This window comes from Mobula hypostoma, chromosome 16 (assembly GCF_963921235.1).
Source record: "Mobula hypostoma chromosome 16, sMobHyp1.1, whole genome shotgun sequence".
Classification (NCBI taxonomy): domain Eukaryota; kingdom Metazoa; phylum Chordata; class Chondrichthyes; order Myliobatiformes; family Myliobatidae; genus Mobula; species Mobula hypostoma.
This window is the reverse complement of record NC_086112.1, coordinates 34,085,268-34,113,227: the sequence shown is the minus strand read 5'-3', so window position 1 is coordinate 34,113,227 and position 27,960 is coordinate 34,085,268. Positions and strand designations below refer to the sequence as shown.

The following is a 27,960-nucleotide window of genomic DNA, read 5'->3' as shown; positions in this document are numbered from 1 at the left end:
TCCCTTTGCAATCAGATTTCTGAATGGACAATGAACCCATGACCACAACCTTACCCTTTTTCTTTTTTTGCACTACTTCTTTCTCATTGCAATTTATGGTTTTTTTTAAATGATGTATTGCAGTCTTACTATTCCATTCTGGAATCCTTCCTTAGAAACCTGACAAAGTATCAAACGTACTCAAGTGCCACATACAAATAACTGAAGATCGGCTGGAATGCCAATTAGATAACCTGACATTTAACCTTGATATTAAGACAGTTGTTCCTTCAAATAAAAAGAATAAAGACAAGAACAACTGTCTTGATACCAAAGCAATGCTTCCAGAATTGGATTTTTCATAATTTCCCTATGAATGGGAAAGTTTGAGGCACATGGGACCAAACTCTGCATGAAGGGCGATTGTTTTGGCTGTTGCGAAGTCTGTCATCTGAGTCATGGGACATTGTAGCAGGAGTTCTTCAGTACAATCCTACACCCAAACATATTCAGCTGGTTCAACCACCACCAAATGTCACAAGTGGTGCTCTTTGCTGTCAATTCCTTCGGGTTCACTTGTGTTTACCTTCGCTCAGTTAGCAAAGTAGTTCATGTCCATACTCAGCAAGATCAGGACAACACTGACAGTATTAACAAACTCAACCAATGATCAGCAAAGTCCCTTTACACATTACTATCACAAGAATCCCTTTCACTGTTCATAATGGCAAACCTAAGACACGGCAGAATCCAATGAGGATCAATTACTAATGTCTTTTGCATCTTCTGTGGAAAGCAAATTACCTCTTGTCTTCCCAAAGCCTTTCCTTTATATACAAAAGCCCAAGACTGTTATGGAATATTGTCCTTTTGCCTGGATGAATTCAACTCCAATAACAATGAGCCTGTCAACATCAATGACAAAAAAACAACTTACTTAATTCGCACTTGAACCATCATCCCAAACATTCACTCCAGCACAGGTAGAACCTGCACCATCACATTAAACTTCAGTAACTTGCTAAGGCTTTATCCTTTATCCACAGCACTTCCTGAAATTTGTTACTCAGAATGAGAAAAGCAGTGGGTGATCTCTTCTACAAAATTCCCAAAGATTTAAGAGGCTGATTCATCACCAGCTTCTTAATAGAAATACATCTGTAATGCTTCCATTGTTGGTTACTTGCACGTTCCATTAGATATTAAAGCAAAGAACTACATTTAATAAGTTTTCTATTCAATTGAGAGTCAGCAAAATCAAAATGATGCAAATTTAAAAGGTAGTTAAATAAATACAATATTTTGACTTACTGGCAAACACAAGATGAATGGACAACACAGCAAATCCTTTTTCATATTTGCAAATAGAGTTGGTATGTTATTGTCACAAATCCTGAAGTTAGTGAAAAAGTTTTCCATATGTAATGGTCATACAAATCAATTCATTACAATATATCAAGGTAGTACTTTGTAAAGTAATAATAATAATAATAATAATATGCAGAATAAAATGTAACAACTACAAATAAATTCCAATGCAAATGGACAATAAGGTGCAAGATCATAAGTTAAATTGTGTGGTCAAATATTCATCTTATTATACTATGAAACATGCAATAGTGTTATAACAGCAGGATAGAAGCTGTCCTTGAGTCTGGTGGTATGTGCTTTCAAGCTTTTAGGGTTTAGGGATAGGGATGAGTCCAAGTCCAGGTCAAACATCAGTGATCCCAAAAGTTGTGTTATGGATACTAAGGAGACCAGCCATCTCTAGGTCAGAAACAGGTTCCAGATTGGGTGTCCAGTCCCACGTACAGGTGGGAGTCAAGAGGCTTGTAATACCCCCAGGTTGGAGGTCTGTGCAAATCTAGGTCCATGCAAGTCCAGAAATAGAGGCCTGCTGGTCAAACATAACTATGTCCGGAGGGCAAAGCCAAACGGTGAAGCCCAGAGCGTAGCGAGTCCAGAGGTAGAAGCCTGAAGGTAGAGGCTCAAAGGAGACATGAAAGCCCGGGTCACTAGGGTTGGAGATCCTTGCAAGTCTGAAAGTTCAAACCTGTGATTGGCATCCTGGGTTGAAGTTGGAGGCCAGATAACTGAGAGTCTGAGAATTGGGGAACAAGGCCTGAAAGCCTGGAGGGAGCCCACCCTGGGGACCGGAAGCTTCTCTGGGTGTGTCAGTAGTTGGGTTGGAAGGCTGGGAAAGGAGGTGCTTTTGCTGTTGTAGCCTCATTTTTGATCATTAAGGTCATTGCTTGTGTTGCTTAGTGGAAACTATCCGCGTGCTATATTTGCACTGGAAAGTGTGGCAACCTTTCTGGCTGCCCCCAGCACATCCTTAGGTGTTTTGGTTGTTAACACAAGTGAAGCACAACACTATACATATGTTTTGATGTACATGTGATAAATAATCTGAATGACCCTAAATGGAGATACAGAGACTGCAGATGCTGGAAATCTGGAGGTCTGCAGCGGGTCAGGCAGCATATATGGAGGAAAATGGATTGTCGATGTTTCAGGTTGAGAGCCATTGTTCTAGCTGATTATTGTTCTAGAGAATTTGTTTCTCTTTACCCTTCTGAGTTTGAACATTTTCTAGATATGTACTCTCTACATCTTTCACAAATGGTGGAGAAGGTACAGAGGTCACTCGGTTCGGTTGTGATGGTGGTGGAGTAGGTTCAGAGGAGTTTCACTGGTTTGGATGTGACAGCAGTGGAGGTCCACTGGGGTGGATCTAATAGCGGTGGAGAAGGTGCAGATGGCATACAGGTTGTCCCTGTGCCTGACAGACTAGGAAAACTTGAAACTTCAAGAGAATAAAGAAGGTTGGTTGGTCAGAAAAGTAACAATGGAACTTAATTCAGATAGTGCAACAAGGTAAGCGAATACCCATTAAATGCAAGGAGATTGATGAGAAAAACAACTTTGGCATGCACTTACAGAAATCCTTAAGAAGGCAGCAAGTCATAGATAAAATGACGTGTGATTTTTTTTGCTTAGTCATGACACAGAACGTAAGAACAAAGTAGTTACACTACAGTACAATTGTGTAAACCTCTGTTGCGTCACCGCTTTAGCATTGCATACAGTCCTGGTTGTCACATTATAGCAAACATGTTCCATTATAGAAGGGAAATGGAAGAGTTTTTTAAACAAGGTTGTTGCCATGATTAGAAAAACTTTACTTAAAAGTGAAGACTGAATAGACTGCAGCTGATTTCTTTGGAACAAAAGCTGAGGACAGACGCAGGAAGCTGTAAACTAAAAATGTGAGAGGCCTAGATAAAGTAGAGGACTCTTTCCCCTGAACAGAAGGAAGGATTATAAATTTAAATTGAAGAACGATTACAGGAAAGATAAATTTTTCTGCCCAGGAAGTTGGAGGAGCCTTTATCTCGCGATCTGAAAGGATAGAAAAATCAAATATATAAAGCGGGACTTGGCAAATTAGCTCTCGTTTTAACTAGTGTGGACATGCATGGCTTCGTTTTTTAGCAAGAAGATTCAAATATTCTAATCTGTAGAAATTCAAATTTTTTTTTAAGTGCACCATCACCATGTTGAGAAAGAATTTGGATAATGTTAACTTTACAGTATATGTAAATTGCAGTCGGCGTCAGTAGAAAATGAACCCAAACTAAAAATAACTTAAAGTACACATCGACTTGCTCAATTTGACAGCGCCTTCAAACGTGTTTCATCTAAACAATTCCTTCCATCAACAAGTCTAAACAAAACCCCCGTTCTGATGATTTACTTTCTTCCGGTTCTTCCCCCAACCCTTCAACTGAATACAAGCCCCTTTGTCCGGTTTATGTAAACCAATTAACAAAGTATAATCAAAACCTTAAAAGGTGAATGCGCGCGGCAGCTGACATTAACTGTTCCTACACAAACTTAAGTTGCAATGCTGTACCTCCATCACGCCCCAGTGAAACAAAAGGGTGCAAAATAATATTTTACCACGCGCCTTCTACATCCCAGATGCTGGCAATTGTCATTCAATCAAATGACAGCTCCATTTTGAAGATGTGCTCCTAATATCTGATGTTTACAGAAATATTTCACAATATTGATGTGTGTGTGTGTGTGGATGGGGGAGTGAGTTACGAGAGAAAAAAAAATCAAAACTTAAGCCAATGTAAAAGTTGTTCAGAAACGCAATTACCAACCGCTCAATTTCTAAGTAGCTTCTCTAAAAGTGCACGCGGACGCTACAACTTCAGCAAATTACTTAATTTTAATTCAAAAGCACGACAACTAACTTTAACCAGCTGGCGCGAAACTCAATTGCTTCCTTTAAAGCGTACACAGAAGCTACCTTCTCTCACCCGCGGAGATGCGCCGAGGCGGCTACCCGGCTTCAGCTGAATTCGCGACACGCAAACTGAAAGGCCCGGCTCCACACACCGGAACAAGTCGGACCTTTCAAAAACTTTTCATTGCGAGCAAGAGTAAACGACGCGCTCCCACCCACCTCCCCGCGTTCATTGAAGTTTCTCCGATCCGAGGGCTTTTGGAAGCAAGTTTTAAAATTTCAGCCGACTTCCGTCTGCATATCAGGCTCTGTTGCATCACATCGGAGTTGAAACTTGAGACCAGCTGATCCGCAGTCCGGGTTGCGAGAGGATGAGGGAAGTAGCAACACGAGGTGGAACTAATGCAAGTTCTCACGCCACATCAAGTCACGGAAAAACTCTCGGACAAAACATAAAGAGCAGCATTTCCCGCCTGGGATAACTCCAAGTTCTTATTCCGATCGCAGCACTTCGGCAGTAATCTCAGATACACTTATTTCCTGACCTTGATGCTGCTCTGACCTCGGAAAAAGTATCCTACATCGACGAAATTCTTTTGAAGTCGAAACTGTTTGGACGTTTCCTCACGTGGAAAATGGCAGCCAATTAGTACACAAGCAGCTCCCACAGACTGCAGATTTATGGCAATGACAGCGAGCTGAAAGACAAATGTAGACCGGGACCCAAGGAATAGTTCTGCTCTTTGGCAGTGATTAGATAGATAGAACTGTATAGCAAGGAACAGGCCCTTCGGCCCGCAGTGCAATGCCGAACCAGCTAAAGAGTAAATAAACCATGGACCATGGTTAGTGGTGGGATCTTCCATCGAAGGCCAGAAGGGCCTTGGATTAACATCTAATCTCGAATTGAGGTATTCCCTCATTATTATGCAGTAACGTTGGAAGTGGGATTTGAACACATTCCAACACGGGCCCGAAACGTGGACTGTTTATTTTCCTCTACTGATGAGCCGCTGAGACCCTACAGCATTTTGTGCGTGTGAAAGGAGACTTTCAATCATCGTGGGGGTGGGGGAACCAAAAAATATTTAGCATCACCTTTAATCATGTCTATATATTTTGTAAGGGTCGTGAGGAAAAAGAGGAATTTTTTTTAAATGGGTATTTTGACCACCTGGACTAAAATTAATACTCTACACATGCTTAAACAACAATACAGTTCTTTTCCTCTCAGAGTTAGGCACAGGAGTCATTAAAAACAACTTGTGTTTACATTCAAGTAGTACAGAATCAGATTTAATATCACTGGCATATGTCATGAAATGTGTTAACTTTGCAGCAGCAGTACAATGAAACAAATGATAAATAGATAGAAATATAAAACTGGATTACATTCAGTATGCATATGTCTATCAAATGGTGAAGTTAAGATAAGTACTGTAGTGCAAAAAGAATAAAAATTAGTGAGGTAGTGTTCATGGGTTCAATGTCCATTTAGAAATTGGTTGGCAGAGGGGAAGAAGCTGTTTCTGAATTGCTGAGTGTGCACCTTTAGGCTTCTGTGCCTCCTTCCCGAGGGTAACAGTGTGAAGAGGGCATATCCTGGGTGGTAGGGATCCTTAATAATGGACACTGCCTTCCTACAGCACCACTCCTTGAAGATGTCTTGGATACTATGGAGGCTGACTAATTTTACAAGTTTCTGCAACTGTCTTTGATATTGTGAAGTAGCCCACCCCATACCAAAGAGTGATGCAGCCAGTCAGAATGCTCTCCATTGCACATTTGTAGAAGTTTGAGTGTTTTAGTTGACAAACCATTTCTCCTCAAAGTACAAATAGTTTATTGGGATTTTTATAAGAAATCGTTGCATTCAATTTTTTAAAAATATATTTTCCAAATAGAATTAATGCCCTTATAGAGTGGATATGGAGAGGATGTTTCCTATAGTGGGAGACTCTAAGATCAGAGGACACAGCCTCAGAATAGAGGGGGGTCCTTCTTGAATGGAGATGAGGAGGAATTTCTTTAGCCAGAGAATGGTGGATCTGTGGAATTCTTTTCCACAAGCAGTGGTGGAGGCCAAGTGTTTATGTATATTCAAGGCAGAGGTTGATAGATTCTTGATACGGGGAGAAGGCAGGAGACTGAGGCAGAGAGGAAAATTGGATCAGCCATGATGAAATTGTGGAGTGGCTACAATGGGCCAAGTTGTCTAATTCTGCTCCTATATCTTATAGTCTTGTATCTACTGCTACCATCAGGTAAGAGGTGCAACAGCCTGAAGTGTAACACCATCAGTTTCAGGAACAGCTACTTTCCACAACCATCAGAGTTTTGAAATGACCTGCACAATCCCAATCCTACTTCAACAACAGAACACCACAGACCACCACTTGCACAACTGTGGACATGTTTTTAATTATGTATTAACACTTTGTTTTTGCATACAGTGTTAAATTGTACATAAACTGTGTCATCCAAATCTCCATGTTGCAAGTTTTTCATTGTATCTGGAAACCTCACTGTACTTGTGCATATGACAATAAACTTGATTTGTATATTTAAACCAGTTTGTCTGCTGAAGGATTGGCTTCCGTTTGTGCAAAACTACAAAGTGACTCAGTGTCTGGAATTATCAAATTTAAACCGCTTACCAAGAGTTCACCCAAGTCAGCCTTTTATGCCAAAATTAATTTTACAAAATTAACTCAGATTTAATATTATTCAGGCTCCTGTACCTCCTCCCTGATGGTCACAATGAGAAGAGGGCATGTGTTGGGTGATGGCCTTAATGATGGATGCCACCCTTCTGAGGCATCGCTCCTTGATGTCCTGGATGCTATGGAGGCTGGTGCCCATGATGGAGCTGGCCAAGGTCAGGACTTTTTGCAGCTTCTGATCCTATGCAGCAGCCCCTCCTTCCATACCAGACTGTGATGCAGCCAGCTATAATGCTCTCCATGGTACATCTGTAGAAATTTGAGAGTTTCTTTGGTGACATACAAAATCTCAATTAAATATAGGCACTGTCATGCCTTCTTTGTAAATGTATTGATATGTTAGACACAGAACAGATCCTTAGAGATGTTGACACCCAGGAACCTGAAATTGCTCACCCTTTACACTTTTGATCCCTCTATGAGAACTGGTGTGTGTTCCCTCATCTTACACTTTTTGAAGTCCAAAATCAGTTCTTTGGTCTTACTGATATGGAGTGCAAAGTTGTTGCGACACCACTCAACTAGCTGATATATCTTGCTCCTGTGTGCCTTCTCATCACCATCGGAAATTCTTCCAACAATAGTTGCGTTGGCATCAAATTTATAGATGGCATTTCAGCTGTGCCCAGCCACGCTGTCATGGGTGTATAGAGTAGAACAGTGGGCTGAGCACACATCCTTGAGGTGCACCAGTATTGATTGTCAGTGAGGTGGAGATGTTATTTCCAATCCACACAGACTGTGGTCTTCCAGTGAAAAAGAAGAGGATCCATTTTTAGAGGAAGGTACAAAGGCCTAGGTTTGGAGCTTTTCGATCAGAAGTGTGGGAATGGTTATTTTAAACACTGAGCTGTAGGAAATAGATAGCATTCTGACACATGAAGATCCAATGAGATCGCATCTGCTGTAGACCTATTGTGATGATAGGCAAACTGCAGTGGGTCCAGGTCCTTGCTGAGACAGGAGTTAATTCTAGCCATAACCAACCTCTCCAAGCATTTCATCGCTGTAGATGTGAGTGTTACTGGATGATAATTGTTAAGGCAGCTCACCCTGTTTTCACTGGGAACTGGTATGTTTGTTGCCCCTTTGAAGCAAATGGGCACTTCTGACTGTACCAATGAGAGACTGAAAATTATCTGATCAGTTGCTTATTGCCATACATGTTACTTTTCAGGAGCAAACATTCAATGTGCTATGAATGTCATATACAGTGTATGGGTCAAGTCTTACGGGATTGGGCACAAGTGATGGGAGCATCACTGGCATGATACACACTTAAACACCAAACATCAAATGGTCCTTCAGGAGGGGCTGCAGACTTCCTTCTTCAACTGTTTCTTGTATGGTGAAGATGGTCTCTAATGCTGCTAGTATAAGAGTACATTTTAAATATGAAGATTTCAGGGAACTTTCTTAATGGCAATATTCTAAACTGTCTGCTTCCTGCCTCACGGGAATTTACAGCACAGGAACCCATTCTGCCCATCAAAATCGTACAGAGCAAGCATGGTATTAAATTTTTCTCCACTTCACAGTTCTTGGTTCAGAACCCTGAAAATTAAGCAATTGAGTTTTCACCCAATCACCCAGGCCCTAAATAGCAGAGGTTGTGGATTTGTGCTTTTGTAGAGCATTTTGTAGATTGCACACATTGCAACGGGATGGTGACAGCAAATGTGCGGTTGTAGTTGGACCCATCCAGGCAAATGAACAGTATGTCAGTCCTCAAAGCGCTCATAAGAAGTCATATGTCAACTGGGGATTCACTCCCCACAGAATAATCCGCTACCTCTCTGGTCAGAGTCACAGTATTTGTGTGAAGATCAGGGAATGGCATGGAAGTTGAAAGGCAGATGGTTACACACTGTCCTATTGGCAACTGCTGTCACTGGCATGTATGCTATCGCCGATTACAAGCCTATTGTATGCAGGCAGGGACTGTTTCTTATCTGAAAATGTGAAGGAAACTGACCATTGTATAATCTGCAATAATCACCGGCTCTAAAGGCTCATTTATACTTCTGCGTCAACTCAATGCTGTAGGTACGGCGTAGCCACGAACCCTACGCAGAGCCTACGCTGTAGCCTGACGCGCACCTCTCCCAAAATGTAACTACGTGTCGTGGTAACGCAGACCACAACAGCTGTGATTGGTCCGCTTGGTAGCATTGCATTTCCTCCTACGCTGCAGTAGCTTCCCATTGGGTGACTGAAGGGCAGGGAAGGAACTCTGTCTGCAATGCTTTCCATAAAGCTTTAGAGACCTTCGAAATTATGGAGGACATTTCGCTTTTACGAAAAAAGACGCTCGCTTTAAACTTGTTTACCCCGAGAAAGACTACCATGACCATGAAGCCTTGCGCAGGCAGGAGTGTGCACATGTGTGACGTGCCCGAATTGCAGAGCGACGCAGATACACCAACGCACAAGTGTAAATGCTCACAACGTGTGTAGGTCACTTGCATAGGTTACGGCGTCAAGTTGACGCAGAAGTATAAATCAGCCTTAATAGCTGACAAAGGGAAGGTGAATGGTAAAGCACCACATATACGACAATGCTTAGTGGAGTACTTTGTAGTGATATCCAGGAATACAAAAAGTCTGGCTTCTAATAACCAAAACCAACATCTTTTATTGTAGATATGACTTCAATCTGTGAAGAGAACTCTCCTCAATTCCAGTTCTCTAGGCTTTATCAAGTCAACTTAAGCTACGTCTGGTCAAATACTATTTCACAATGAGGAAAAGCCTCAGGAACAGAGTTTTATACATATAAGTACTACAATGTTTTCTGGTACTAGTGATTACAACCCTACAACTATTAACATCGGATCTCACAGTATTACCAAATCAGTGTATTGCTGAAGAAGCCATAAACCAGATCTCTGGAGAAAGGCCAAAGACAACTTCAGTGTAATTACTTTGAACAAGCCTACTGCACAAGGAACACACAAAAAATGCTAGTGGAATTCGCCTTCGTCTCGACCCAAAACGTCAACTGTACTTCCTCCTATAGATGCTGCCTGGCCTGCTGCATTCCACCAGCATTTTGTGTGTGTTGTTTGAATTTCCAGCATCTGCAGATTTTCTCATGTTTGCGCTATTGAACAAGGATTTTCTTTGGCACCGCTGATGTGCTAAGGACAGATGACTAAAGGTCATCAAACCATACTTGCTGCGCTTTGGCAATTGCGTATTGTAAAAGTCATTTCTTTTTTTTTGTAATTTATTTTTTATTGAAGCTCATCATCAAACAAACATTTCCATAAGATGCATTTCGGATATTGTACATATATATCATATAGTCATATTTGCCACAAATCTCCACATAATATTTATCTGAGGTATATACCTATAGAAGAGAGGAAAGAAAGAACAAGCAAAAGGAGAAAACTATGTACAAGTGGGGAGTGATTTTTTTACAACATGTTCATACATGATTTGTGAGAATAAAATCAAGCCTATGAGGTGTTATGTAGTTGAATCATTTTTCCCAGTACAAATCAAATTGTTCCAACTTATGATTAACAGATGCTGTTATCTTCTCCATTTTGTAAATGTCCTTTGTAATTTCCATTCATGCGTTTAAAGTTGGGCTCCCCTGTGATAACCATTTCCTGGTAAGAGTCTTTTTACCAGCCACCAGCAGTATATTCATTAAATATTTATCTCTTTTCAATCATTCTTGAGGTACATACCCAAAATATATGGTCTTACTTTCTAAGGGTATTTCTTAAAAATGTCTTGTAGGGCATTGTGTATCCCACTCCAATAGTCTTTGATAATGGGGATACTTCTAGATTCAACTTGATTCACAAACTAAGGCAGTTTTCCTTTTAAGTATAAAGAGTGTTTGTAATTGTTATGAGATCAGCTGAGGTTCTTGGCAGAATATCTATTAGAACAACAGTGCCTCAATCGGACTGTTGTTGCATCAACAAGACCTTATCAGTACCTAGTGACAGTGTTCACAATTCAAAGATTGGGAAATGACTTTGGGACATGTTTTGAATACTATGTCTATGTAAACTCAGGTTCACCCAAAATGGCAAATAAACAAAAAAAGCAAGTGCAGCTGACCATAATTTATATTGACATTTTAATGGTTGCTTAACATGTGTGACACAGTTGTACAGCTAGAAGAGCTGCTGCCTCACAGCACCAGAGGTACCTACCCTCTCTGTGATCCCATGGGTTCCCTCTGGGTGTCTCCCACATTCCAAGATACAGTATCAGGTCACTATAAACTATAATCAGGGGGAGACAGTAAGAATGTGGGGAGATTTAGCAAATGGAATTAATGCAGGATTTGTGTAAGTAGGTGTTTGATGTTTGGCATGGACAAATGGATCAAGGGGCCTGTTCTGCACTGCATCTCTCTATAATTTTTTTTAAAGGTCATCCAGAAAATACAGTATACAAGCTTAGTTTTAACCAATATGTAGAATCCATTTACTGAAATTTTAAAGATGACCACACAACCTTAACCCTAGCTCATAAGATGACTTCATGGTTAATAATAAATATTTTTATACCTGCATTTTATATACACAAGAAGTAGTTCTTTGCAATGGCAAGAATAACTTCAAAAATATATGTAATATTATGTGTGCCTTTTAAAATATTTATTCAACTTCTTGAAAAGATGTAATAATGTTAAAAGAATGTAGTCAATTTTTTTTTACAAATTCCTTCACAAGTTAGATCTTCTCTAGGCCAATGAACAGTGGTAGAACCTGAACCATTTTATCATTGTTATGGTTTGCCACGACTGTTGATTCTGTTCTCTAGGCCCACTGTCGCCTTAGTGGGGTTTTAAACTTGTACAGTAGTGGATTTGTTAGTTTCTTAGAATTTTAATCTACACATTTTTTTGATTAATTGCCTGAATGTGGGCATCATTGGCAAAGTTGGTATTTCCAGTAATTGTCAAAAGTGCCAGTAGATCTTGTTGAATCATCCTGGTTTATGTAATTAAAGAACTACTGAAACAGTGAAACAGCCACAACAGATGCTGCTCTAACACAGACTGAAGCAAGACCTTCCAGGCGCAGATCCATGGTCTCGCGAGACTAACGGATGCCACCACCACTGAAACAGTGTAGTTAGATGCTACCTACAACCCAGTGACAATGAAAACCTACATGTCCGTACCCAGTGTTTTCATGTTTCTCATTTTGTGAAAAGGTCCTAAATGAAATCTTAATTGAAGCTTTTCCCCCTGCCAAACAACATGTGCAGTTCCATATGCCACAATCACATTTTTTCCTTTGTTCCTAAATAAACAACTTAGTAAGCAATCATAACATTGACTCAGAAAATTTACTTAACCTTCGATCAGTACTTGGTATTGTGTAAAGCCACATCTAATATAAACAAATTCCCTTGCTATTCAAGATAAAATGAGGTATGTAAAAAACTTCTGTACCAGTGTAAATAAAGCTATTCACAATGAGTTCTAAGAAAAAGTATTGTGATCTTTGAGAAATACATTTTGAGGTAGAGTTTTAAACTTAAAAGCACTTGTAAATGTAATCATACAAGTTTTTATGTACCTTTTTATCTAATTTCAGGCACATTTGAAATGTAACCGTCAGCTGCTGTCCATACATCACAAAAGGGTTGGCACAGTGGTGTAGTAGTTATCACAGCTCTTCACAGTGCCAGCTTGAAGACTGGGGTTCAATTACCACCACTGAAAGGAGTTTGTACATTTGCCCCGTTATTGCGTGGGCTTCTTCTGGGGGCTCAGATTTTCTCCCACATGCCAAAGCCATATGGTTAGGGTTAGTACGTTGTGAGCAGGCTTTGCTGGTGCTGGAAGAGCGGCAACACTCCCCCAACTCAATCCTCGCTGACTTGATTTGATCCAAATAATGCACTTCACTGCATGTGTCAATATGCATGTGACAAATAAGGCAAACCTGCATCTTTAGCTAATCTTAAGAATTTAGAAGATCAAAATGATAGTCTCAATCGGGTGGTCAGAGCCTAATGCGATGGAGTTGGCTCACAGTGGGATGGGGGAGAAAAGGGGAAGTCATTAGACATTATGGTGTCAGGGTTTTCAGCTAACATTTAGATCATGGTTATATCACAGCTTGGAGAAATTAAGGAAGAAAAAGGAGAATTATAGAGTGGCAATTTTAGAGATTATAATTATCGAAATTTTGATTGGAATATCATCAGAGTGAAGGGAAAGGATGAGAAGGAATTTCCGAAATGTGTTCAGGAGACTGTCCTCACCAACATGTTCTTGGTCCAGCTAAGCAGGCATTGCAGATTCTGCTATTAGGGAATAAGGTTGGCCGAGTGCACACGAGAAATCACTTGGACGGCAGTGATCATCATATGCTCAAGTTTAGAATGGTAATGGAGAAATGCAACAAAAAACCAAAGTACAATCTTTAAACTGGAAGTGGGATAACTCCAACAAGATAAAAGAAGGATCCAGCCAAGGTGTAATGCAACTAAAAATTGACTATAAAAATGGCAAGAAAAAAAAATGGGGAGATCTTAAAGGAGATTACAGGACAGGGTCAACACACTTCCACAACAGAAGCCAGGGCTCCATGGATGACAAGGGCGATTGAGAATACGGTGGAATAAAAAGTAGGACACCATTTCATCAGAACTGACGAATGGTCATCAATCTGAACTATTAACTGTTTTACTCAATTACTGCCAGAATTTTTTTTTTCTTAATTTCCATCATCTGCAGTACATTGCTTTTCTTTATCTTTTTTGCCTAGCACCTTTTCCTTTGTAATAGCAATGGTACTCACTCCTGCTCCCTGACACTCACGGACCTCTGGCATACAGCTAGTGTGGCTCCATTGGCAAGAGATGGAATTACATCTTTAGAAAGAGGTGACACGGGGTCAGAGTATGTTGAATTTTGTAGGTGGAGTTAAGAAACTGCAAGAGTGGGAAAAAAAACATCATGGGAATCATATTTAGGCCTCCAAATAGTAGCCAAGATGTGGGGTTGAGATTGCAAAGGGAGCTGGAAAGGGCATGTAATAAGAGTAAAGTCACAATTGTAATAGGGGACTTCAATATGCAAGGGGATTGGGAAAATCAGGTTGGTGCAAAAGAGGGAATTTGTTGAATGCCTATGAGATGGCTTTCTAGAGCCTACAAGGGGAAAGGCTATCTTAGATTGGATGTTGTGTAATAACCAAGATCTTATTAGTCAACTTAAAGTAAAGGAACTCTTAGGAAGCAGTGATCATAATATGATTGAATTCATACTGCAATTTTAGAGGGAGAAGCACAAGTCACATGTATCAGTATTGCAATGGAATAAAGGGAATTACAGAGGCATAAAAGAGGAGCTTATCCAGGTGGATTGGAGGAAGATACTGGTGGGAAAGAAGGCAGAACGGAGGTGGCTGAAGTTTCCAGGAATAATTCACAAGGCGCAGGATTGACATGTCCACAGGAGTAGTAGTTCTCAAATGGCAGGGCTAGGCAACCGTGGCTGACAAGGGAAGTTAAAGACTGCATAAAAGTCAAGGAAAGGGCATATAAGGTCACAAAAGTGAGTGGGAAGTCGGGTGATTGGGAAGCTTTTAAAATCCAACAAAAAGCAACAAAAAACCTATAAGGGAAAAGATGAAATATCTACGCAAACGCTGATAATATAAAGCAGGATATTAAAAGTTTTTTTCAGTTTTATGAAGAATAAAAAGGTGGGAGTTGATATTGGACCACTGGAAAATGATTCTGATGAGGTAGTAATGGGGGACAAAGAAATAGCAGATGAACTTAATAAGTCATTTGCTTCCGTCTTTGCTGTGGAGGACACTAGCTGTATACCAGAGGTCCACGAGTGGCAGGGAGCAGGAGTGAGTGCCATTGCTATTACACAGGAAAACGTGCTGAGCAAACTGAAAGGTCTCAAGTCACCTGGGCTGGATGGACTACATCCCAGAGTCCTGAAAGAGGTTGCTGAAGAGATAACGGATGCATTGGTCATGATCTTTTAAGAATCAGTTGATTCTAGTATGGTCCCGGAGGACTGGATAATTGCAAATGTCACTCCATTCTTTATGAAGGGAGGAAGACAAAGGAGGAAATTATAGACCAGTTAGTCTAACCTCAGTGATTGGGGAAGTGTTGGAGTCTATTATTAAGGATGAGGTTTTGGGATACTTGGAGACTAATGATAAAATAAGTTAAAGTCAGCATGGTTTCTGTCAAGGGAAATATTGCCTGACAAATCTGTTAGAATTCTTCAAGAAATTAACAAGCAGGGTGGACAAAAGACAGGCAGTGGATGTCATTTACTTGTATTTTCAGAAGGCATTTGATAAGGTGCCTCACATGAGGCTGCTTAACAAGATAAAATCCTATGGTGTTACAGAAAATATGCTGGCATGGATAGAGAAATGGCTGACAGGCAGGAGACAGCAAGTGGGAATAAAGGAGGACTTTTCTGGTTGGCTGCCAGTGACTACAGGTGTTCCTCAGAGGTCAGTTTTGGGACATTGTTTGTCAATGATTTTGGAATTGATGGGTCTGTGGCAAAGTTTGCGGATGATACGAAGATAGGTGGAGAGGTAGGTAGTGCTGAGTAAGCTATGCGATTGCAGCAGGACTTAGACAAATTGGAAGAATGGGCAAAAAAGTGACGAATGGAATACAGTGTTAGGAAATGTATGATGATGCATTTTGGTAAAAGGAACAATAGTGCAGACTATTGTCTAAATAAGGAGAAAATTCAAACATCAGAGGTGCAAAGGGACTTAGGCGTTCTCATGCAAGACTCCCAGATGGTTCATTCACAGGCTGAGTCTGTGGTAAAGAAGGCAAATACAATGTTGGCATTTACTTCAAGGGAGTATAAAAGCAAGGAGATATTACTGAGGCTTTATAAAACACTAGTCAGGCCACACTTGGAGTATTACCAACAGTTCAGGATTGAAGGGGTTAACATATGAGGAACATTTGACAGTTTTGGGCCTGTACTTAATGGAAGACTGCATGGAGATCTCTAAAACTTACCGAATGTTGAAATAAGTAGATAAGGTGAATGTGGAGAGGATGTTTCCTCTGGTGGGGGTATCCGGAACTAGAGGGCACAGCCTCAAAATTAAAGGGCAATCTTTTAGAACAGAAATAAGGAATATCTTAGCCAACGAGTGGCGAATCTGTGGAATGCTCTGCCACAGACTGTGGTGGAGGACAGTTTCGTGGATATATTCAAAGCAGAAGTTGATAGATTCCTGATTGGTCGGGGCTTCAAGCGATATGGTGAAAGGGCAGGTGTATGGGGTTGAACAGGATCCAGGATCAGCCATGATGGAATGGCGGAGTGGACTCAATAGGCTGTATAGGCATATTACTATTTAAATATTTATGGTTCTATTACTATTTATTATTTATGGAGCATCTGTAACGAAAACCAATTTCCCCCGGGATTACTAAAGTATGACTATGACTATTACCTAATTCAGCTCCTATGTCTTATGGTCTCAATTACAGTGGATTCCAGTTAATTGGGACACCCACTTATTTGGGACAACTCTTAAAGAACAAAAACTAATTGAGAAAATAGCTGGGATTCCCTTCATATATTTGGGACACTATGCTAGTTAATTGGGACAGGTTTATAACTAGCATCAATTGCATGCACTTGTGTGGACGTTTGACGCCACCCCATGCTTAGAGCGAAGTTTTTAAATAGTGTCAGTTACGTGTTTTTGTGTGCAAAAAACAATGACAGCGAGAAGCGTGCCTAAAGCAATTCAGAACTGTTTTGCTCACTACTGTTTCAAGCATTCAGGGTTGGAGATAACCAGAACAGGCGGAGAGTGAAAATGAAACAATTTCACTACTTCAACAAGTTAGAAACTATGAAGAATTTGAAGGTATTAACAATCATCTTGAACGTTACAATGAAAATGAAGATTTGAAGGATGTAATCATTGAAAGCACTACAAGAAAGCAGTCTACTATTTGCATTAGGTGCCTGTGCAGATTTTGTTCATTTACAAGCAAAAGAACATGGCAGCATTCACTGAACTAATTCCTCTGTTGATAACTATTAGGAACTAATACATAGTTATAGTACTGTAGTAATGTTCTAATTTGTTCTGTACTTCATTTAAGTGCATGATTTATTACTCAGTTAAATATTAGCTTGTTGTTAAAATCTATTTCAAAGAAACCGGCTACTGTAATTGGGCCAAAATATACTGGTCCGGACGTATCCCAGCTAACTGGAATTCACTGAATTTCCTTCTGGAACACGTGTTTGCCAAGGAGATCAGAAAAACGTTATAATTTATGTTAATATGTAACTACACAATAAGAGACTGTGCTCTATGACCCAGGACATGCAATGAGACAAATATTAGCTTTGGCTGAATGCTCAAAAATTAAATGAATGATGCGCGTTGATCCACACAAAATCTGATTGGTTTCCAGTGCAAGCTGTCCACATCTAATGTTGCAGAGTGGCAAATACAGTACTAAAGGCATAGGACTGAATCTTGAGAGATGCTTTCAAGTTTGGTGCAGCCATAAGAAAGGCCCTATAGGAAAAGGCCACAGTTCAAGGTCTACTTGTTATTCACACAGAGGGACATACAATATCCTTTCAGACTTCTGTCTGGAATATATACAAGGAATGTCATCCAATGGTATAAATCTTGTAAGCAAATGGAATAAAGCTTTGCTTGTGAATAGTGACCAAGTTAGGATTGTATTTGCAAATTAATAAAATATTTTTGAAAAAAAATAGCTTTATTTGAAACTCCCTGAAGTTCACTTCCACAGATCCCTCTCTAACAAGATTAAAACCTGGAGTCAGGTCATTTGCTATCTTTAAAGAAGGCTCTTTGAAAGTGCTGTTAGTATCAGACAGAAATGCACTCATCCTTAATATACCCGTGTATCATGCAATTACATAATAGTGTCAACCAATAATACACCCACATTTCACAGCAGCAGATGTGGTCACCATGACTGTCATCGAGTGTTACAACATATTTAGTCCTTGTTATAGTAACAGACTAAAACCCATTACAACCAAGTCAAAGGCTGGAGGATGGCTTAAATTTAAACTCCAGCCCAGAGGTCAGACTGGGCCTGACAATGTTCACCAGTCTGCGGTTTCTGGACTAGAGAAGTTCCAATTTGAGGACTTCAAGGACATCTTGAATAACAATATTTCTTTGGAAAAGCTGTGAGTGAATAGTACCTTAAAGTTCAAAGTAAATTTATTATCAAAGTACATATATGTCACCATATAAAACCCTGAGATCCATTTCCTTGCGGGCATACACAGTAAATCCAAGAAACACAATAGAATCAATGAAGGACTGCACCCAACAGGACAAACAACCAATGAGAAAAAGGACAACAAACTGTGTAAATACAAAAGAGAAAATAACAATAAATAAACAAACAATAAATATCAAGAACAAAAGATGAAGAGTCCTTGAAACTGTGTCTATGTTTGTCAGAACAGTTCAGTGACGGGACAACTGAAGTTGAGTGACTCCTTATTAGGAACCTAATAATATGACAATAAACTTGACTTTGATTTATGAACACAAATCACTATTTCAAAATATTCACTTAAATACACAGCTGACTGCACACCGTACACATTACAAACCTTAGGCTGAAACAGAATACCAAGATGCAAAATCAGATGTTTGTGGATACACAATTTAGACCTCAGTAACAACATCCAAAAATCATATGTGTTGGAGTAAAAATGATACTTACTTAAGATAAACATTTTTAGAATCTTTTTTATTATGAGTTCTTGTAGTCTTCTGTTCATCCTCAGTTATAGAATTTAGGCTTTGTTCAGTCATTGAGACTGATTTATTAAACTCCCATCAAGTTATCTTCAGCAAAGGATGAGATTCTCTGAACGTGAGTAAAGTGAGATAGGGAAGGCTCTGCGTTTCTGGCAGACGCAGACTTCCTTGAACCCGTACCACCGGGCCCAGCCCAAAAGCTGAAGGCAGCCTTCCTTAAGTAAAAGCCAATGAAAAATAAACTGCTCAACAAACTCCAAGGAAAACTTCGTCGTAAAAGCAGCAGTTGCGAGTTTTCTCTGACCACTAGTGGAAACTTTATGCCGTATTTTTCCTGAGCAACCCGCGAATCTCTCAGGAGGAACACCTGCAGAGACTGAGCATTACCTCAGTGCCTTCCTCCTGCACGGAGCCCTTATCGAATTGTAAACACAACCATCGGTAGTTTTCCGTGCGCACAGGATATGCGCAAAACACTCCAGTCTCACGACAATCAATACGGCAAGTGATATATTTAATGTTTAGTTACAACTCCATTGCAGTTGATTATAAGATGTCAAGTGACGCACACTATTAAAAGCAAACCTTTTACTGCTGGAACTTCACAGAGGCCGAATTCAAACGTAAACTCCTATATTTGAATGACGGTTTTCGCTTTTCATTAAGCCTCCGTAAAGTTGGGCGCTGAAGGGTATTTAATCCTCTCTTCGTGTTTTCTTTCATAATGACGGACTTCTGACTTGAAAACTATTGGTAGGAGCTCATTCCCATGGACTTGAGTTTATAAGTTGAGCATTTGGGGAGGGCCTGTATGGAAACTGCTGGAAGAACTGATGTAAGCATATCGACCCCAAACGTAACAGTTGCTTTCTTCCTACAGATGCTACTCTACCCGCTGAGTTTCTCAGAAAGGTTGCTTCTTTTTGCTCCAGATTCCTGTATCAATAGTGCTGTCTGTCCTCTCACGGGAATATTTATTTGAATTCGTAGGATGGTCTTAAACTTTTCTGCCTGTTTCCATTATAGGCTTTCATCACACTTGACCCTGATTGTTGAAGGTTGTGTATTATAAAACTTTGATGTTTACACTGGAGCTAGGGTTCCCAACCTGGGGTCCACGGACCCCTTGATTAATGGGGTTCATGCTATAATAAAGGGTGGAAACCCCAGTACTGGAGTAATCCTCAAGTATGTTCTAGTGTAGGGCAATTGTGTAAAGTTTGACAAAATTAGTTATTTTCAGTCAGAAACCTTTGAATGTGTGGTTTGAGTAACATCAAAGATGTACCGCTGATTAAATGAAGGCTATCTAAGTGACATTGCTCTGCTCGTACATTTTTTTAAGAACATTTATTAATCTAGGTGTCTGAAATCAAAGCTGATTCATTTCCCAGTAAAATATATATCTCATTTGGATGAGCATAAAATGTACAAATTATAATACATAAATTAACATTTTCAGTTCCATTTCTGATATTGGTTATGATTTGAAAGAAGATGACTCCTGTCATTACAGACCAGGTCCAGGGAACTGGTGACACAGGAGATTGCAGATGCTGGGAGCTGGAGTTAGAAACAAGGTGTTCGAGGAACTCAGCAGGTCAGGCAATATTTGCGGAGGGAAAGGGATAGTTATTTCGACTTGACACCTGCTTTGGGACTGGGAGTGGGTGTGAAGAAAACCAGATGGCTTTATTAAACAGGGTTCAGGATTAAAAACCTCAGGTTGGTTCCAGGTTGATTCTGATCTATTCCTGAGTGCATTTGTTTATATTGATAAACTTGTTCTGTATTAATATTAACAAATCATTTAAAGAAAGACAGACACCTAAAATTTAAAGGAGCTGCTGGAACCAGTCAAGGTAAATCATTGTCTTTGTATATGCTGAGTTGGTTAATCATGACCTCAAGGTAATGTTATAATTAACCTCAGGAAGGAAAGATAAACCGGCCTTTCTGCTCCAGGCTTCAAAATAATAACGCTTCTGACATTGAGTAGGTGTTGGGGATTTGACTGTCCAAATAATTTTATCACTGTCGTAAGACTCCTCCATGATCAGATGACAATGTCTGTCCTGTTCAGTGCATCTGCCTCCAAGAGTACTGCCTTCAAAATAGTGTAAGGACAGAGTTGGTACTCATCATTTTCAATAGCAGCAATTGCCTGACTTGTCACTTAATAAACATTCCACTTCTGCTGCATGAGAGGAAAAAAGCAGCTTTTGAAAACATCTTCCAGCCGTGTCAAAATGGACGGTGGCATATGAACATTAATTTAATGTTGGGTTCCTGTATGACCATTTTGCTGGTGGTAGAACTATGTAATATTCAGGTCAGGTATTACGCAGTTAAGAAATCAGATGCCTGCATTGCTAATGTTCCTGCCTTTCAGATGAGGGTTGGTTAATTTAAGAGGCAGACATTGAGAGAATAAATTGAAATGATCTTGAAATGAATGGAAGCTTAGAACATGTTTTCATGGCTGATACTTTGGGGTTTGGCTTTTCAAACGCTTCAAGATGTAATGTATTTTTCCGTTGTGGAGATACAGCTTGTTTTTGCACTCACTACCTTGTTTTTAAGGTGCTGCTGTAAGTTTATCGGGTTTGGCTGAATTCCAATTCACAGTGGCAATCTGGGAGCATGTTTCATGCTGACAGCTCAGTGCCCATGTTATAAAGCAGAGACCAGGTCCTCAGCTGAACAAAACTGGCCAGATGCCATGCATGTTTTACCCAGTGCTTACCTGAATAAAAGCACATTCAGATTGGCATCAGAGTTGGAAGCAGTAAGGCAGGTTTTTGAAAATGCTGCCGGATAGTGCTCAATTTGTTAGTGGGCCTGATTTGAAGGTACTGACTTATCTTACCAAAATATTTGATTGCTTCATCTTCAGTAAAATAGAACAAATGTATGTGCAAAATGATCCATTTGTGATATTCAGTGCTTATCACAAATGGATCATATTGTAACCAATGGTGCAAATACATAGTAAAATTAAGCATTGGGTATTGCAGGATCATCCTTGAACCTGAAACACTGATTCATTGGCCATTTGGTGTAAAGTACTGTAAGAAAATCTGTGGAACTCCTAATGCAGCCATTTCTGGGCCTAACCGAGTTGGCCATCTTTTGGTCCACTCATCAGCCTGTTAGACTCGTTGCTTCTTAAGTTCTTTCTTGGGTTTCCTCCTTGGGACATTCACAAATATTTCTGAGCTCTCTGTGACCCATTCAATATAGCATCAGGTTCCAGAATTGTATTTTGTTTGACTTTGTGTAATTTCAAATGAATTTCATTGTAGTGCCTTTCCAAAAGGGAAAGATAATTAAGAAATGAACTCTCAGATGCTTACGTGAAATTGTACCTGAGTAAATACTTCTCTGACAAGTGGTTATCTTAGGATAAAAATGAGCTTGATTCGATAACTTGTGGAAAAGGACCCTTGAACTTACAGAAGCCACCCACGAAGATGACGGGCTTGCTGACAATTTTTCCCCAATTTTGACATGATATTCAGTCCAATACTGTCAACAATAAAACTGTGAAATGTTGGTACTGTGAAGTTATCAGATGGCGAACCTCCAGGAAAAATCATGGATAATAATTAACTTTTCAATCAATTTCAAAAAATAAATGATGCATATCTTACATCTGCTTTCCGAGTCAGAGAGGTCATTCAGTAATTATTATTTAGTATATGGTTTGAAACCTCATTAATGTCTTTTGTAATGAGCTTAAAACTCCTACAGATTTGTAGTGAGAATAGCACTAATTTTTAAAAAACAGAATTAAGACCATGTCAAACCATTTAATTGATTCCATTTGTAAAACTGCAAGAATGTGTCCTGTGAAAGACTAGACAGTCACTGATAGCAACTTTTGCATTTTTGGATTTGATTATGTATGTGCAAATATCAGAAATTCTTGTCAATGTTACAAGAAGTAATAATGATTACTGCAACCTGTGTCATCATTACAATCACAAAGTTAAAGTTCTTATTTGGTTAATTACTAATCGATAGCCTGTGGTTGTCCGTGTAAAGATGCTGTGAGAGTATTATTTTTTAAATTTACCGTTACTGGAAAATGTCTGGATGTTATGATGGCTTTGTACTTCAGCATGCTTCAAGACACACGTAGGGGGATTTTGTTGTATATTCACATGTTGTTATAGTATAAATACTGTCTATATCCAGTATTAGATAAAGTCTGATAACAGAATGAGGCATGGTAAGACTTTCCAAAGGAATGAGTCCCACTTCATTCTGGGTAAGGAGTCTGTTCTGACTTTTGAAAATTGTACTTTTATATAAACATGAAGCAATTTCTGTTAGTAAGCTTAAAGTATGAAAGCTTCAGAAGTAGCATATTTTCCAACTGCTTATGAAGTAATATTGTGAACTGCACTTGATTCTGGCACCCTGAGCGCAATGCTGCAGGAAGCTTAACTATGCATTATATGTAAATGGCCTAAGTAAGTGGCAATGGATTCCTCATGTTTCTCCTGCCCAGCGAGGTGGCTGGCACATCTTTGGTCAGAAGCAAGTTATGTCTTTTCTATCTGTCATTTCGAGGACTTGGGAAGACACAGTACCTGATGTCGTAGTCAATTTCCAGGCCCAACAGGTGATTTTCACATACAACACGTTATTACAGCATAGTTCAACTACTAATACAAACTGAAGATGCATTTAATCTGATGTCAAACAATAGAAAAATGATAATTCTCAAAAACAAAACGGCAGAACTGACTAAATGTCAAAAGCACAAAAAACAAACAGATGCTGGATATCTGAAGTTAAAAACAGAAAATTCTGGAAACATTCATGAAGTCAGATAACATTAGTGTATTAGTGTGTATGTATACTGATTTGTTCCCACTAGGAATGACAATAGATTGCTTAAATATTTCTGTGTTTGCGGCTTCATCAATTACTTTTTTTTAAGTTTTGGTCAAAATCTTTTTAATGCTAGAAGCATTGCCATCATATAAACTTGTGCAAATGCAGGTAAATGTGCCATTTCAATTTGTAATTGCATTTGGTGGGTCTTTTTGGAATTGGTGAGAGAAATATTAGAACCGGTTTAGAACTTTTTCAATCATGTCATGATAAATTATTCATTAGCATCTAATATAAAGATCAGTATCTTCTTCAAAACTTAAACATCTGATTGCATTAGCTTCATTGAGTTATACAGTATAGAAATGGGACCTTTAGCCCAAACGCCAGTGCTAACCAAGTTGCTTATATGAGTTAGTCCTATTTGTCTGCCTTTGGCTCACATTTCTCTAAGCTGTTTCTATCCTTGTACACTTCTAAATAGTGTAATTGCACCCATCTCTATCACTTCCTCTGGGAGACCATTGCATGCGCCCTCCACCCACTGTAAGCTAGCCAATAATATCAAACAGGATATAAAAAGTTTTTTTTCAGAAATGTAAAGAGTAAAAGAGAGGTGAGAATGGATATCAGACCACTGGAAAATGATGCTGCAGAGCTAGTAATGGGGACAAAGAATTGGCTTATGAACTGAATAAGTGTTTTGCATCAGTCTTCACTGAGGAAGACACTTGATGAATGTCAGAAATCTAAAAGTGTTAGTCGCAGGTGTCAGTGTTGGTGCTATTACTAAGGAGAAGGTGCTTGGGAAACTGAAAAGGCTGAAGGTAGATGAGCCATCTTGACCAGATGGACTACACTTAGGGTTTTGAATGAGGTGGCTGAAGAGATTGTGGAGGCATTAGTGATGATCTTTGAAGAATTACTAGATTCTGGAATGTTCCTGAGGACTGGAAAGCTACAAATGTCACTCCACTCTTTAAGAAGGGAGAGAGGAAGAAGAAAGGAAGTTATAGACCAGCTAGCCTGATTTCAGTGGTTGGAAAGACGTTAGAGTCTATTATTAAAGATGAGTACTTGGAGGCACATAATAAAATAAGCCTAAACGGAAAATCTTCTCTGACAAATCTTTTGGAATTTTTTGAGGGAATAACAGGCAGGATACACAAAGGAGAGTCAATGGATGTTGTTTATTTGGATTTTCAGAAGGCTTTTGATAAGGTGCCGCACATGATGCTGCTTAACAAAATAAAGTCCCAGATATTACAGGAAGATATTAGCGTGGATAGAAGATTGGCTGACTGGCAGGAGACAGAGTGGAAATAAAGTGGACCTTTTTTTGGTTGGCTGCCAGTGACTCAGAGTATGCCACAGGGGTTGGTGTTAGGACCACTTCTTTTCACATTATATGTAAATGATTTGGAAGAAGCAACTGATGGATTTGTGGCAGAGTTTGCAGATGATACTAAAACAGGTAGAGCAGCAGGTGGTGTTGAGGAAGCAGGGTCTTAGCAGAAGGATTTAGATTAGGAGAATGGGCAAAGAAGTGGCAGATGGAATATGGTGTAGGAAAGTGCATGATCATGTACTTTGATAGAAGGAATAAAGGTGTGTATTATTTTCTAAATGGGGAGAAAATTCAAAACTCAGATGTGCAAAGGTACTTGGGAGTCATCGTGCAGGATTCCCCAAAGGTTAACCTGCAGGTTGAGATGGTTGTAAGGCAGGCAAATGTAATCTTAGCATTAATTTTGAGATGACTAGAATACAAAGGCAAGGATGTAATGCTGAAGCTTTATAAGGCATTTGTCAGACTGCACTTGGAATATTGTGAGCAGTTTTGGACCTCTGATTTAAGTAAAGATGTGCTGGCATTGGAGAGCATTGAAGAGCAGGTTCAGGAGAATGATTCTGGGAATGAAAGGCTTACCATATGAGGAGTATTTGAAGGCTCTGGGCCTGTACTCGCTGGAATTTAGAAGAGGATCTCATTGAAACCTATCGAATATTGAAAGACCTAGATAGAGTAGATGCAGAAAGGATATTTCCTATAGTGTTGGAGTCTAGGATCAGAGGGCACAGCCTCAGAATTGAAGAATGTCCATTTAGAACAGAGATGAGGAAAATTTTTTTTTTGTAATTTATTTTTTATTGAATTTCATCATCAAACAAACATTTCCATAAGAAGTATTTCAGATACTGTATGATGAGGAAAATTTCTTTAGATAGAGAGTGCTGAATTCATTGCCACAGACAGCTGTGCAAGCCAAGTCATTGGGTATATTTAAAGTGGAGTTTGATAAGTTCTTGCGTAGCCAGGGACTCAAAGTTTATGGGGAGAAGGTAGGAGAATTGGGTTGAGAGGGATAATAAATCGCATGATAGAATGGTAGAACAGAGTCAATGTGCTGTGAAAATGACAACTGAGAAGGTGCTCAGAAAGCTTAATGGTGTGAGGCTGGACAATTCTTCTGGACCTGATGGAATTCACCCTCGGGTTCTGAAGGAAGTAGCTGGAGAGACTGTGGGGGCATTAGCAATGATCTTTCAAGAATCGATAGATTCTGGCATTGTACCGGATGACTGGAAAATTGCAAATGTTACTCCGCTATTTATGAAGGGTGGAAGGCAGCAGAAAGGAAGCTATAGACCTGTTAGTCTGATATCAGTGGTTGGGAAGTTGTTGGAATCGATTGTTAGGGATGAGATTACGGAATACCTGGAGGCACATGACAAGATAGGCCAAAGCTAGCAAGGTTTCCTTAAAGGAAAATCCTGCCTGACTAACCTACTGCAATTTTTTGAGGAAATTACAAGCAGGGTAGACAAAGGAGATGCAGTAGATGTGGTGTACTTGGATTTTCAGAAGGCCTTTGACAAGGTGCCGCACATAAGGCTGCTTAGCAAGATAAGAGCCCAAGGAATTACAGGGGAGTTAACAGCATGGGTGGAGCATTGGCTGATCAACAGAAAAAAGAAAGTGGGAATAAAGGGATTCTATTCTGGCTGCTGCCAGTTACCAGTGGAGTTCCACAAGAGTTGGAGTTGGGACTGCTGCTTTTTATGATATATGTCAATGATTTGGACTATGGGATTAATGGATTTGTGGCTAAATTTGGCAATGATACAAAGATAGGTGGAGGAGCTGGTGGTGTTGAGGAAACAGAGAACCTCCAGAGAGACTTAGTTAGTTTAGGGGAATGATCAAAGAAGTGGAAAATGAAATACAATGTTGGAAAGTGTATGGTCATGCACTTTGGTGGAAGAAATAAATTATTATTTAGATGGGGAGATAATTCAAAATGCAGAGGTGCAAATGGACTTGGAAGTCCTTGTGCAGGATACCCTAAAGGTTAACCTGCAGGTTGAGTTGGTTGTGAAGAAGGCAAATGCAATGCTGGCATTCATTTCTAGAGGAATAGAGTATAGGAGCAGGGATGTGATGTTGAGGCTCTATAAGGCACTCGTGAGACCATACTTGGAGTATTGCATGCAGTTTTGGGCTCCTTATTTTAGAAAGGATATATTGACATTGCAGGGGGTTCAGCGAAGATTCACAAGAATGAAAGAGTCACCGTGTGAGGAATGTCTGGGAGCTCTTGGGCTTGTTCCCTGGAGTTCAGGAGAATGAGGGAAGATCTCATAGAAACATTCCAAATGTTAGAATGTTAGAAACATTCCAAAAGGAGGAGGGAGGAGAAGATGGCGGCGCGACGCAGCGCACGCAGCCGTTCCAAATGAATATCGTATGTGTTAACTAGGGGGCCGTGCACAATCCTGATTTGATGGAGACAGCCGTGAAGCACGGAGGAACACCTGGAGAAACTTCTGAAATGCCCGCTTCGCTGCCGCTGCTGCTGTGCGATCAAGAATCTCCGGAGGGAAAGGCCCAAATCCTCGGCTTTACCTATCGCCTGTTGCCGGGGCCGGGGTTGAAGTGCTCGGCAGAGGTGGTGCTTGGTGTCGGAGAGCTGGTCGGAGGCTCGGAGTTTTCAGACGGACTCGGAGTCAGACTGTGGTCGGATGCTCCAGGATGCTGCATCGGCAAGTTTGCGGCGCTGGAGGTTCATCGTCTGCCTGAGATGATGGGACTTTCGAGAGACTTTGAGACTTTTTACGGGCCATGGTCTGTTCTTATCAAATTACGGTATTGCTTTGCAATGTTGTAACTATATAGTATAATTATGTGGTTTTTGTCAGTTTTTCAGTCGGTTTGTCATGTGTTTCTGTGATAGCATTCTGGAGAAACATTGTATCATTTCTTAATGCATGCGTTATTAAATGACAATAAAAAAGGACTGCGTGTCCTCATAATCTAATCTAAAATGTTAAAAGGCCTGAACAGATTAGATATGGCATGACTTCAGAA

General features: G+C 39.9%; 1 protein-coding gene across 2 annotated transcripts in view; it reads right to left on the bottom strand.

Moving 5' to 3' along the window:
* The window catches only part of LOC134357321 (GRAM domain-containing protein 2B), a 61,943-nt gene extending 42,702 nt beyond the window's left edge, over positions 1-19,241 (bottom strand). The window contains exon 1 of one of the 2 annotated variants that reach the window (XM_063068733.1): positions 18,709-19,241. In XM_063068733.1, coding sequence (XP_062924803.1) covers positions 18,709-18,800 — 92 coding nt within the window. In that variant the 5' untranslated portion in view covers positions 18,801-19,241. Of the gene's footprint in view, positions 1-4,459; positions 6,771-18,708 lie in introns of those variants that run through there. The other variant, XM_063068732.1, reaches the window with a different exon arrangement.
* Positions 19,242-27,960: the final 8,719 nt, after the last annotated feature.